The sequence below is a fragment of the Rhineura floridana genome, chromosome 3 (assembly GCF_030035675.1).
Source record: "Rhineura floridana isolate rRhiFlo1 chromosome 3, rRhiFlo1.hap2, whole genome shotgun sequence".
NCBI lineage: Eukaryota > Metazoa > Chordata > Lepidosauria > Squamata > Rhineuridae > Rhineura > Rhineura floridana.
The window spans coordinates 115,914,565-115,925,194 of NC_084482.1; the positions used below are offsets into that span (position 1 = coordinate 115,914,565).

The following is a 10,630-nucleotide window of genomic DNA, read 5'->3' on the forward strand; positions in this document are numbered from 1 at the left end:
CATTTATCTTCGGGTTACTAATCAGATTCTATTCTTATAAATTTCATACTTTGTCCCTCGGGTTGTTCATAATCACAAACAGGAAAAGGTTTCCAAACCCAGACAGAGTTTTTTGTACTCAATTCCAATTTCATTACACAATAATTCTGTCTGAATTGCAGCACTGGGGCAGTTAAGGAAAGTTGAATGTTCATAAAGCTTTTCTTTATTATTATTATTATTATTTTAAATCCGCATAAATATTTGGCATGGCAAACCTGTTCTCATAGCAAGTGGTCACACAGATTTGAGGTAGAAAACCCGGTACAGGAAATGTATAAAATGCACCCATTTAGGTAGTTCAAATACATCCAAACAAAATAAAAAATAGAACCGACGGCATTGGGAGAGAAGAGAAATGGCGGCGGCGGGGGGGGGGAAGCCGGGTAGGTTGTGTTTATTTACATTACAACAAATAATAACACTAGGCACAAGCCTGCCACAGGGAAGCATATTTATGACCCATTGGTTTCAACGAGAGTGATGGAACCATGTGTTTTGCTCTCTCCAGATGAAATCACTTGGACTTTTAAATAATGCTTAATTGTAGCGGGATCGTGCCCAGTATTTTCCCCCAAGAGGGAAGTGCAGAAGCCGATCCCCAAAAATAGTGGGGGGGGAGTGAACGGTAGGAAGAAGGTATTCAAAGCTCATTAACGCCCAGCTGCAGTCTGTAGGAGACTCTGGAGGGCATTGTCAGCCCCCAGCCGCCACGGTCAAAATCGAATTCCCGGCCGGTGACGGTGCATTTATAGCAGGATCGAATATCCGCCCCCCCCCAATTTTGAAGCGGACTTCCGATCCTGTCTGATGCCGGTTCAGGATCCTCCCTTTCGCTTCGGATCTTCCTTTCTGAACCGGATTCGCTTCTATGTGGGGTGGTGAGAGGATGAAAGCAGAGCCTACGGCGCGGAGGCATAAAGCCATAGGGTAGGCGGTACAGCCAAACGAGCCTCCCTGCATTTCTGAAGCCCCGCCGACCCTGAAGCCTCTTAATAGGAAACTTTGGCTTCCGACCCGAGTTACAGGCTGTGATCTTCATGTGGTTTGTACCGAGGAGCTCAGCTGACTCCGATGGGGGGTGGTGGTCGGTTTTGCAATAAGCCTCTTCAGCTGAATAAGCATCGATCCCACTGAAATCAAAGCAACGGATTCAGCCAAAGTCAAGAGCTTCTACATTCCGTTGACTCCAATGGAACAGAGCTAAACATGTGCTTAACTCGACCATTGAAGACGGAGGGATTCCTAACTTGGGTTGGATTGTGTCCAAAAGTGGGATTTCCCCAGCGCTTATCTGTATCCCCCATCCTGACCAGGAAGTAATCCCATTCCTCACAGCTGAATTTACTTCCGAGTAAACGTGTTTGCATGTTTAGATTCGTGCTACAATTCGGGCTAAGGCGTTGAGGACGTCAGGCCTCTCGATCTCAAAAAGGAGGTACTTGCTCAGCTCAGCACGCTTGAGATCCCGGCCATTCTGCGCGCGTGCCTTGCCAGCGGTGGGCCTCCTTGTCGGTGGGCCAGACAGCAACTAACAGCGCAACGTGCTCAGAAGTAACTCTCCTTGCCCTTGGCGGGATTTACTCTACGAGAAGAATGCTTGGGATTGCAGCCTGAATTGGACTGAAACAGTTGGATGGAATAGGATTCACGCCTCTCCCCTCACAAACACACCTCCCACCCCCGGCTGGCCTTCAGCAATTCTAAACCCACTGCTTGAAAGTAAATCCCACCGCCTCCAGCGGAAGTGGCTTTCAAGTCATCTGTTCAGGATCGGCTGGGGGAAGGGGAGTTCAATTTGACACCATCATTCTTTTGTGCAACACAAGATTCCTTTCAGGCCGTACAGACAATTCCGCTCAATATATATACATATACGTTAATGACACCCTGGTTCCATAGCACATTCAAAGAAAAACCCCAATCAACTAAAAACCCGTGGGTTTCCGATGAGGCGCCTTCCTCTCCGCCTTCCAACGGGCGAGTGAGGGTCAGGATCGCGGCGAGCGAGTAGAGTCCCTCGTCTGGCGTCCACGTCCTCCCCGGCTTAACTGGGCTACGGAGTCGCTCGGCGGTTCAGGGGGGAGGTGAGGGAAGGTCCTCCGTCCCCCACTTCTCCGCTGGAAGGGGTAGAGCATCCAATCGCTCACCCCCACCCCCGGCGTCCCGCAGCCTCCACATTGCACACGATCCTGCTCGCGCCCACTCTCCCCGGGCTGCAAACGGGAGGGAGGATCAGCAGGCGGACACAAACAGACGGAGGCGGACGAGTCATCTTCCGAGCGTCGGGGCTTTGGGGGGGGGCGCGAGAAGACAGGGAAGAACGACGCCCCCGGCCCAGTCCTCTTCCCAGCTGCAACCGGAGTTCGTTCTCTCGCCGTGACCCTCCTGGTTTCATTGATTTAATTCCAGGGCCCAGACCTGCTGAGGCCAGCCAGTCCTGCCCTTAAGCCTTTTTTCGCCGTGGCCTAAAGCGTGAGAGTAGCCCTCGGGCTGCTGCAGAAAAGGAATTGGGGGGAGGGGGGAAAAGACACAAAACCCCGAAGGAAATGAATAATTACTTATTAATAAACAAGCCCGTCATTATCAGCGCCAGAAGAATCCCCCCCCATGAAAAGACACTCAGGGCGCCATCCTAAGCATGTTTCCTCGAAAGGGTGTCCTACTGCGCGCAACGGGACTCTCTCCCTAATAAGTGGGTTTTAGGATCGCGCTGACTAAATACTGCTTTTCTAATGAAAGAGGCCAAATCCAGCTCGGACGAAACCCGCTTAAAACCCGCTGATGTGGAGGGAAGAGGGGCGAGCGGGTGTCTGACGCTCCAAGGGAGAGCAGGGGAACTTTCAAAGGGCTTCGCTGGGGTAGGCTCGTCTCTCACCCCAGTAAAGGAGCGAGAGGCCGGCGGGAAGGCGCCGGGTCCGCTGGCCCCACGTGCAGAGACCGAACCCAAGAAGAAAGGAGGAAGGCAGCGAAGCGCTTTTGACGGGTTAGCTGGTCCTGGGTACGTGACGCCACTGTTTGTAAATTTCACCCGTAAGGTTGTAAATAAGACCCGAGAGTCGTTCATCTGTTTATGTGTATTAGATGATCAGGCGGAAAGCAATAAATTTGGGGCTTTATTTGCAGCCCTTTTGTAAATATCGGAGGGCGTGTTTTGGTAAATACAACGAAGCCCTGTACTAAATTACGCTGGTTATGTGCCTCTTAATTGCCAAGGCAGTTCTATGAAAAGTTTGGGCAACGGGACGGAATCAATAACATACGGTTTATACAGGGGCTTGGAAAGTATAAACTCATAAGGAAGGCTAACTTTGCAGATGCTCATTTCTTTATCCTTGGGAATGATTTGCAAGTCGGACATGGATTTATCTATTTGTTTATTTATTTAAATCCGGCTTCTCTTCCGATCCCAAAGCGAAGAAATCGAGATGGAATGCGACTCTTTTTATTTTGAGTTATTTGCTCACTCATTAGCGCTGTCTTCTTTTGCCTTTATGAAAGGGGACGGGAGGACGGGGGAACGGAGGAAATGGACATTGATCATTATTCCAATAGAACGGTTACATCTAATAATGATGATAACGATACAGCAGCTGAGACGAATTTAAGATCAGTCTGATTTTGTCTCAGTACACGACGGTAACAGACCCTAGAAACAGACTCAGAAATGATCAGCGAAACGCCATCTTTGAGAGAGGCCAGCCGCTTGAAAATCCATTACAGTCAAGCGGAGAAGAGGGGGCCTCTCTTCGCCTCCCAGTCAATCGCCCCCCCTACGGCATTTTTACGCTTCCCAAAAGGGCGTAGAAGGTGGATTGGAATGCCCTGAATACATCTGACGGAAGAGCAGGACACAAATCGTATGAAATAAACAACGGGAAGTCTCAGCGAAGCCGAATCAGCGCCGCTCCAATTCGATTTCAAAGGGTTGAGGATGAGGTTGGTGGGGGTTCTGTTTTGTTGAAGGCTGGAACGTGTGGCCTGCTGAACTCCCCCCCCCCCAAAAAAAACAGATGGTGTCCTTGTAGCGTTATTATTGGGACGAGGCTTCCCCAAAGAAAAGACAAGAAATTGACGGCTACCGTTGCGAAATACTTCCATAGCCGATTGTGGAGCGACCCCGCTGAAGCCCGCGTCTCTCTGGGTGCCTGTCGGTTGTTTGGCTTTTGCGGGGGAAGAAGGGGCAGCCAAGAGCGAGGAAGACATCAGGGGTTGTTTCCTTCCAAAGTCGGGCCCGAGGAAAGGAGAAGCTGGCCATTCTCTCTGCTCCCCCCCTTCTCTGACCCCCCACCCCCACCCCCACCCCCAAACCCCACATCCAAACGATCTTCACACTGTTTAAAACGAGCTTCGGCAGTTGGAGGGTACTTTTAAAACCCGGCCAAAAAGGGGAACGGCACATGTGGAAATGAAGTGGGGAGTTTCCTCGGTGCCTTTCATCTGTTCGGGAGGACTCTGAAACAGTCTCTTGGCGTCCCTTCCTACAGGCTGCGTTGTGTTACGTCGCCTTCCCGGGCCCCAGAACAAAACCGATCCGAACTAGCGAAGGAGGCAGGACGCGCGCCAAGAAGAGTCTGTACAAAAAAAGCGGGGGATCGGGGTCAATGGAGATCCCAAGACAATGGGACAATTGGCTGGGTCAGAAAAGTCAGGGGTTAAACTACTTTTTTAAAGGAGTGTGCGTGTGTGGGTCCCAACAGTAGTGCGATTTTTGGCAGGCTCCACTGCATCCTCCCTATTCCTTCCAGGGGGGTGAGGCACGATCAACACACACATACACACCGGTTTTTTAAAAAAACACTGTTTCAAAAGATGCGCTTTTGAGGAAAAGAAAGAAAAGTTCGCCGTTTCATTTTGGCCGCCTTTTCAAAAGGTATCGAGGCTTCCGATCCTATAAGTATTTCCTAGGAAACAAGTGCGAGTGAGGTCAGTTGGACTTACTTGCAAACAGAGTTGCACGGAATTGTAGCGGTCATGGATGGACTCTTGGCATCTCCTAATGGCCTCTTTCTTTCAGCTTTGTGCCGCCGACTGCTGGGTAATATCTTAGAGGAGAGCAGCGCTTTTGCGTGCAGGAAAATGATCGTGTGACCTGACAACCTGCATGCAAACACTGTTGGTCCAGGGTCTGCTTTGATGTCTTTATAGTTCTACATAGTACTATGCCAGGCAAGAGATCTTAAAAGGCTATACTTAGAGGGTCACAACGTGTGGATCACAACTGAACTCGTAGGACCCTGCAACAAAATGTTGCAGTGTGGACCGCTCCTGTCCAAGGTGTCAGCTTGGCAGCCATGTCCTTTTCCAGGCTTTGCCATTTCCCACTTTCTGCTTACCCCCCAGGGGTTTCCCCCTATTTCCCCACACACACACACACACACGATTTTTATACTTCTGGAAACCTTTGTGTTCCCTCCAGGTTGCGGATGCCTCCCTGTGCGTGGATAGTGCCGTTTTAGAAACAGAATTACCCCTTGGACATTCCGTTCAACACAATAGATGAGCCATTTCAAACATTCCAGGCAGCAACAGTTCCAAACACTGTTTCTCGCAGGAAGGCATGTTTATAAATAAACGTGCCTCCTCCACGGAACGGGGTTAATCTGAGCTACAAGAAGGGCCGCTTTGGTATGGGAAGATGGCCGCGGGCGATCTCGCTGCTAACTCGCTGCCAGAACCTGAAGCCACCGGCTCCGTCATTCTTTTCCTCCTTGGATTGGCCAGGCCTCTGCTTCGCTTATCCACACTACCAGAGTTATTTTCGGGGCACTACACATATTTCGGGGCGTAAAAGAAGGCGCGGTACGGCGCAAACCGGCGCTGGGATGGCTCATTCACCCAAGGCCGGATTCCGATTCTGCCACAGGCAACGAACGTTCCATGCAAGGGAGTAGTCGGCGTGGAGGGATGCACGGCTTGTAGAAGGCAACATTCGGGACAGTTACAAGATATGCCCTCTCGCCCACTTTCAGCTCGGCCTTGAAATCTCTCCCCGGTCCCACCCCAAGATCCATTCGACGCTCAAGAGAATTCAGACCAAGAGAACAAATGACTCACGTGCACTGCGAGTCCACTCATGTTTACTCGCTCAGAAAGCTGCACCCCACCGAGGGCAGGCTTCCAGAGATGCAGGAGGAACGGACTTGAGGCCTGAGGCTGCAACCCTAAACCCGTATATTCGGGGACTGGTAGATCGATAGCACAGTCGAAAGTCCTGGCCTTGGTCAGATCCAGACCCGTAGCCAGCCTAAAAGCTGGGGGGGGGCACCAAAAAGTGAGGAGGGGGAAATCTGTAATACATTTAATTGTTTATTTTGGTTTTAAAAGGGGGGAAGGCAGAATAATTAGGGAGTGAGCCCCTCTAGCCGCCTGGTCGCGTCCATGTTTAAAATTGGCGCCTGACGCAGCCGATAATTCGCTACCATGATGGAGCCGAATGAGACCTACCTTCCGTGCACCCACGGGTTTAAGATGGGAAGGCACTTGGCATATAATGCCGTGAAATAATCGACCTGATTTCCCTGACCCATGGAGACCTCAAGGTAGCTGGAGCTCTAGGATAGGAAGGGGTGTGGTGGAGCACCAGAGTCCTAAATTACTTTTCAATAATATTCCATGCCATGCACACACACACACGCTGTTCCATCATCATGCCTCCTGCGATCATTCCTTGCACCACCCAACAGGCCAGGGAAGACGGGTCCGGAGTTCGTGCAAGGCAAGGACGGGCGCAATGCAACAGACCCAGGCCTCCAGCTCAGTTACACCGGCTGATGACTAGGGCGCGTTCGATGTCAAATGCTGGTCTTCCGCGCCTCCCCCCCGTAACTGGCCTTGATTCGGGAACGGCTGCCCGGATGAATCCACCAAGGGATGGGGTGGGATTGGGAAGCTTTGTGTGAGGGATTTCAGAGTGAATGGCTATCAAAACCGCAAACCCTGCCAAGACTGCTACAGCCCTTCTTTTAAGGGATGTTTCTTCCTCCAGAAGACCCGAAAAGGGGGCAGCGCCCGTTCCAGAAGGCAGAAAGGCTCCTTGAGATCCAAAGGCCATGGCCCCATTTGCATACCTCTGGATCTCAGTCGCTGGGGGACAACAGCAAGTATGGGCTGTTGCACTCTCGCCCTACTTGTGGGAGCTTCCCAGAGGCATCTGGTTGGAAACAGGGACTAGATAGGCCTTTGGTCTGATCCAGCGGGGCTCCTCTTACATTCTTATGATGCCACAGAAGTGGAGATGAAGGATGCAGCCGCCAACTGAGCCCAGACCGAATCTCTGTCTCTCTTCCTCCCTCACAGACATACCGCACGGGAAATTCAGCTTTCCCATCCTAATAGCCTGCTCGACCCACAAGCCGCTTCTCTTCCCAGCGCGCATTTCTCACCCGAATCCTATTCACACGGAATGGGGCGCCTAGGCGCCGGTGGGTTTGATCTCCAACAAACAACAGTACCCGGAGGTATCGGACCATTCACGTAGAAGCAAGCTCGCTGCTATTGTGCTCCTGTCCAGAACCATTAGAAATCAAGCAGAGAGTCGCTCTTGATTTCAACGGGCTGTAGCCTGCACGCTTAATCCTACAAAAAGGATGCCCGTCCCCACCCCCACTTCGACTTCCAGGGCACTCCGCTCTATTCACCCCATCAGTCGTAGCATCAATCGTAGCATGGAAGGCCATTGAAACCAGTGGCGTTTACTTTCGAGGAGACGGATGTGGCGACGGCCTTGCTTAAGAAAGCCGCAAGTTATGCGCGTAAATCCTATAAGATCCAAGCGCCCTGGTTTAGATTAAAGACACTCGCCCCCACCCTTCCCACCGCACAGAGGAGAACCTGCGTCTGTCTGCAGCACTTCAGACATCGCTGAATGCACCGCTGCATATACAAAAGTGTCTCCGCCTAGAAAAAGAGGGTGTTGTTTTTGATGTGCAAAGAGGTTGTTGTTGTTGTGAAGAGCCGTGGAATTGTGTGAGCCTCCACCTGAAGTCCATTATGGTACATCCCAGGCAAACGAGGCCTGGACCTGGGAAGGGGAGGCATTCTGGGGCGGACAGTTTCATGACCTGAAAGAGGGTGCCTTGGGTCAGTAACGAAGCAAAGCTGGAGGGGCATGGGCTCAGGGATCCGACCTGGGCCTTCTGAATTCTTTCTAAGGGCAAGTGTGCCTCTAAACATGGCCTTCCCAGGGTGAAGAGCCAGGTGGCTTTTGCAAGTCCCTGGAAGAGGAATGTGCCTCTGAATGTGGGCAGTTTCTTTCCCAGGGATCCACCATTAGCTCTCCGCGTCCCTAAGTCTTCCATAAAGACGCCCCAAAGCACGTGCAAAAATAATAGCACTAGTGCCGGTCCCGCTAGGAAGTCCCCACAGATTTGGGATGAGGGCGCCCTGGCTTTCGCCATCCTCCCAACACAGAGCGCCATCCCAAGGCCTCCCTGCCGCCCCCCTCCCGGCCTCTGAGGGCGTACAGAGCGTCGTCGGCTGGGCCCCTTACCTGCTCGCGCTTCCTCTTGGCGTCGCGGGGCTCGGCCTTCTTGAGCTCGGCCTTGAAGCCCTCGGCGGCGGGGCGGTCCTTGGCCAGCACCTCCATGAGGTAGGCGATGTAGCTGGTGGCCAGGCGCAGCGTCTTGATCTTGGAGAGCTTCGTGTCGGCGGGCACGTTGGGGATGCACTCGCGCAGCTCGGCGAAGGCGCTGTTCAGGCTCTCGGTGCGGCGGCGCTCCTTGCGCGGGGCTCCCGGCGCCGCCGAGGCCCCCCGACGCCTCCCCGCGCCCAGCCGCCCGCTCAGCTCCGACGGGCTGCCGGCCCCGCCGTACGACGAGGCGGGCGAAGCCGACGAGCCCAGACCGGCCGCCGCCGCCGCCGCAGCTGCTGCCGCCGCCGCACACACCAGCTCCGGGGGCGGCGGCGGCGAGAGGTCGGCGGCGGCGCTCAGCAGCCAGCCCTGCGCGAAGGGCCGCTCGGCCGCCGGGAAGCATCGCGCCGGGGGAGGCGGCGGCGGCGGCGGCGGCGGCCCGAAGAGGAAAGGCTCGTGGTGCAGCAGCGCGCCGTGCGGGTGATGGTGCGGATGGGGGTGGCCCTGGTAGCCCCCCACCACGTTCATGGCGGTGACGCCGGCGCTACGAAGCCATGGGCGGCGAGCGGGCTCGGCCCCGAGGCGCGTCCACACTGGCGCAGCCGTCCAAGCTGCCTCCCGCCCTCGCTCGCTTCGGCCCTTCTCTGCCGCCAGCCCCTCCGCAGGCCTTTATGCAGCGGTGGGCCCTTTGATGTCACGCTGCGAAGGGGAGGAGAACAGAGCCGCCGCGGGGCGAGGGGAAGAGAAAGATGCACAGGGGCGCGCACACACGCGCACGCGCCAAGGCAGGCGGGATTGGCCCGTGAGCTGGTCGCCCGGCCCGGCCAAGGGGACTTGCTGAGCCTTCCGCCCCCAGAGCCGACCGTCAGCATCACAGCAACGTTCGCGGTGCGTGGAAAGAGCCCGTGAACAGGCCCGGAACAGCATGCACCTCCCTTGGCTTTTCTGTCAAAGGTGCCCTCCTTCTGTGCCCTTCGGCCGTGTGGGGGAGCTCGGAAGTCTGCTCTCCCCTTCTGTTCAGTGGCACTGAACTCCCAAAGAGCGTAAGAGCAGCCCTGTTGGATCAGCAGGCCAGTGGTCGATCTAGTTCAGCGTCCTGTTTTCGCAGCGGCCACCCGGATGCCCCGATGGGAAGCCCCTAAGCGGGACCAGAGTGCCACAGCGACCTTCCTGCTCCTCGGGAAAATACCCGCTGTCGGATCCAAAGGAGCAAGGGCCTGTTCTTGTAGGGCTGCAGCCTCGGGGTGCCACCTACAAGCGCTTTGAGCCATGGGGCGCACTAGGGCGATCTTTATGTGCGCAACCTCATTTGCTGTCCGAGCCTTTGCATGTTTATTTGGAAGCGCGATGGGGTTGACTCCCAAGAAAGCATGCCTGGGGTGGCAGCTGAAACACACACCTCCCCTGCTCTTCCTTCCGAGGAACCAGGCACAGGAGGGGGATGCCAGGCCCCAGCCCTAAGGCAAGCGCTCCTGGCTTTCCTCAGCTGCAACTGACTGCTGGATGGGGTCAGAAAGAAAATTTCCCGCTCCTTATAAATCCTAGAAGTATTTCCTTGGCAGTCCAGTCCCATCGATTACCAAGGAATTGAATTTAGGGTCGCAGCCTGTAGAGCATTTTATCCGGGTTGGTTGAGACCGACGGCAATATGTAGCGAGAATCGAGGTTGCTTTGGTGATGCAAAGCCCGATCTAGGACGGGTCTTTCAGAGCACACCGAGAGGGGAGCCCTGTCAGGCCAGCAACGCCCAAGCTCCTTAAAGTTCATGTCTGTTAAAGCGAATAGAGGCGAGTAACTTAGGTGCATTAATTCCAATGAGTCTACTCTGAGCAGGACTTCCTTTGGGTTTGGAGGACTGCGGAAATGAACAAGGAAGCCTGGAGCTGAGAGGGGAGACGGCCTGCCTTTGACATGCCATAGTACTCGCTGTCCGATCCAAAACGGATGTGCAGCGTAGCCCTCCGGCTGTCTACAAGCAGCGATAGGGATGCAGCCTCATTCAGGAGTTAAATGGGACTT

At 54.2% G+C, this 10,630-nt stretch overlaps 1 protein-coding gene across 1 annotated transcript; it reads right to left on the reverse strand.

The window, feature by feature from the left end:
* Positions 1–1,132: 1,132 nt before the first annotated feature.
* On the reverse strand, positions 1,133–9,139 carry HAND1 (heart and neural crest derivatives expressed 1). Its single transcript, XM_061613405.1, has 2 exons — positions 8,531–9,139; positions 1,133–2,535 (listed from the first exon to the last, which is right to left on the reverse strand). The coding sequence occupies exons 1-2, from the start codon at positions 9,137–9,139 to the stop codon at positions 2,434–2,436; spliced, it is 711 nt and encodes a 236-aa protein (XP_061469389.1). The 3' UTR covers positions 1,133–2,433.
* Between the last annotated feature and the right edge of the window lie 1,491 nt (positions 9,140–10,630).

What these genes read in the sequence shown, in the direction of transcription:
- HAND1 (XM_061613405.1), bottom strand. Translation starts at nt 9,139, where the DNA reads ATGAACGTGGTGGGGGGCTACCAGGGCCACCCCCATCCGCACCATCAC. An exon ending in CCAAGAGGAAGCGCGAGCAG is followed by an intron (nt 2,536 to 8,530) that starts GTAAGGGGCCCA and finishes CCTTTTCTGCAG; the next exon opens with CAGCCCGAGGGCTACTCTCA.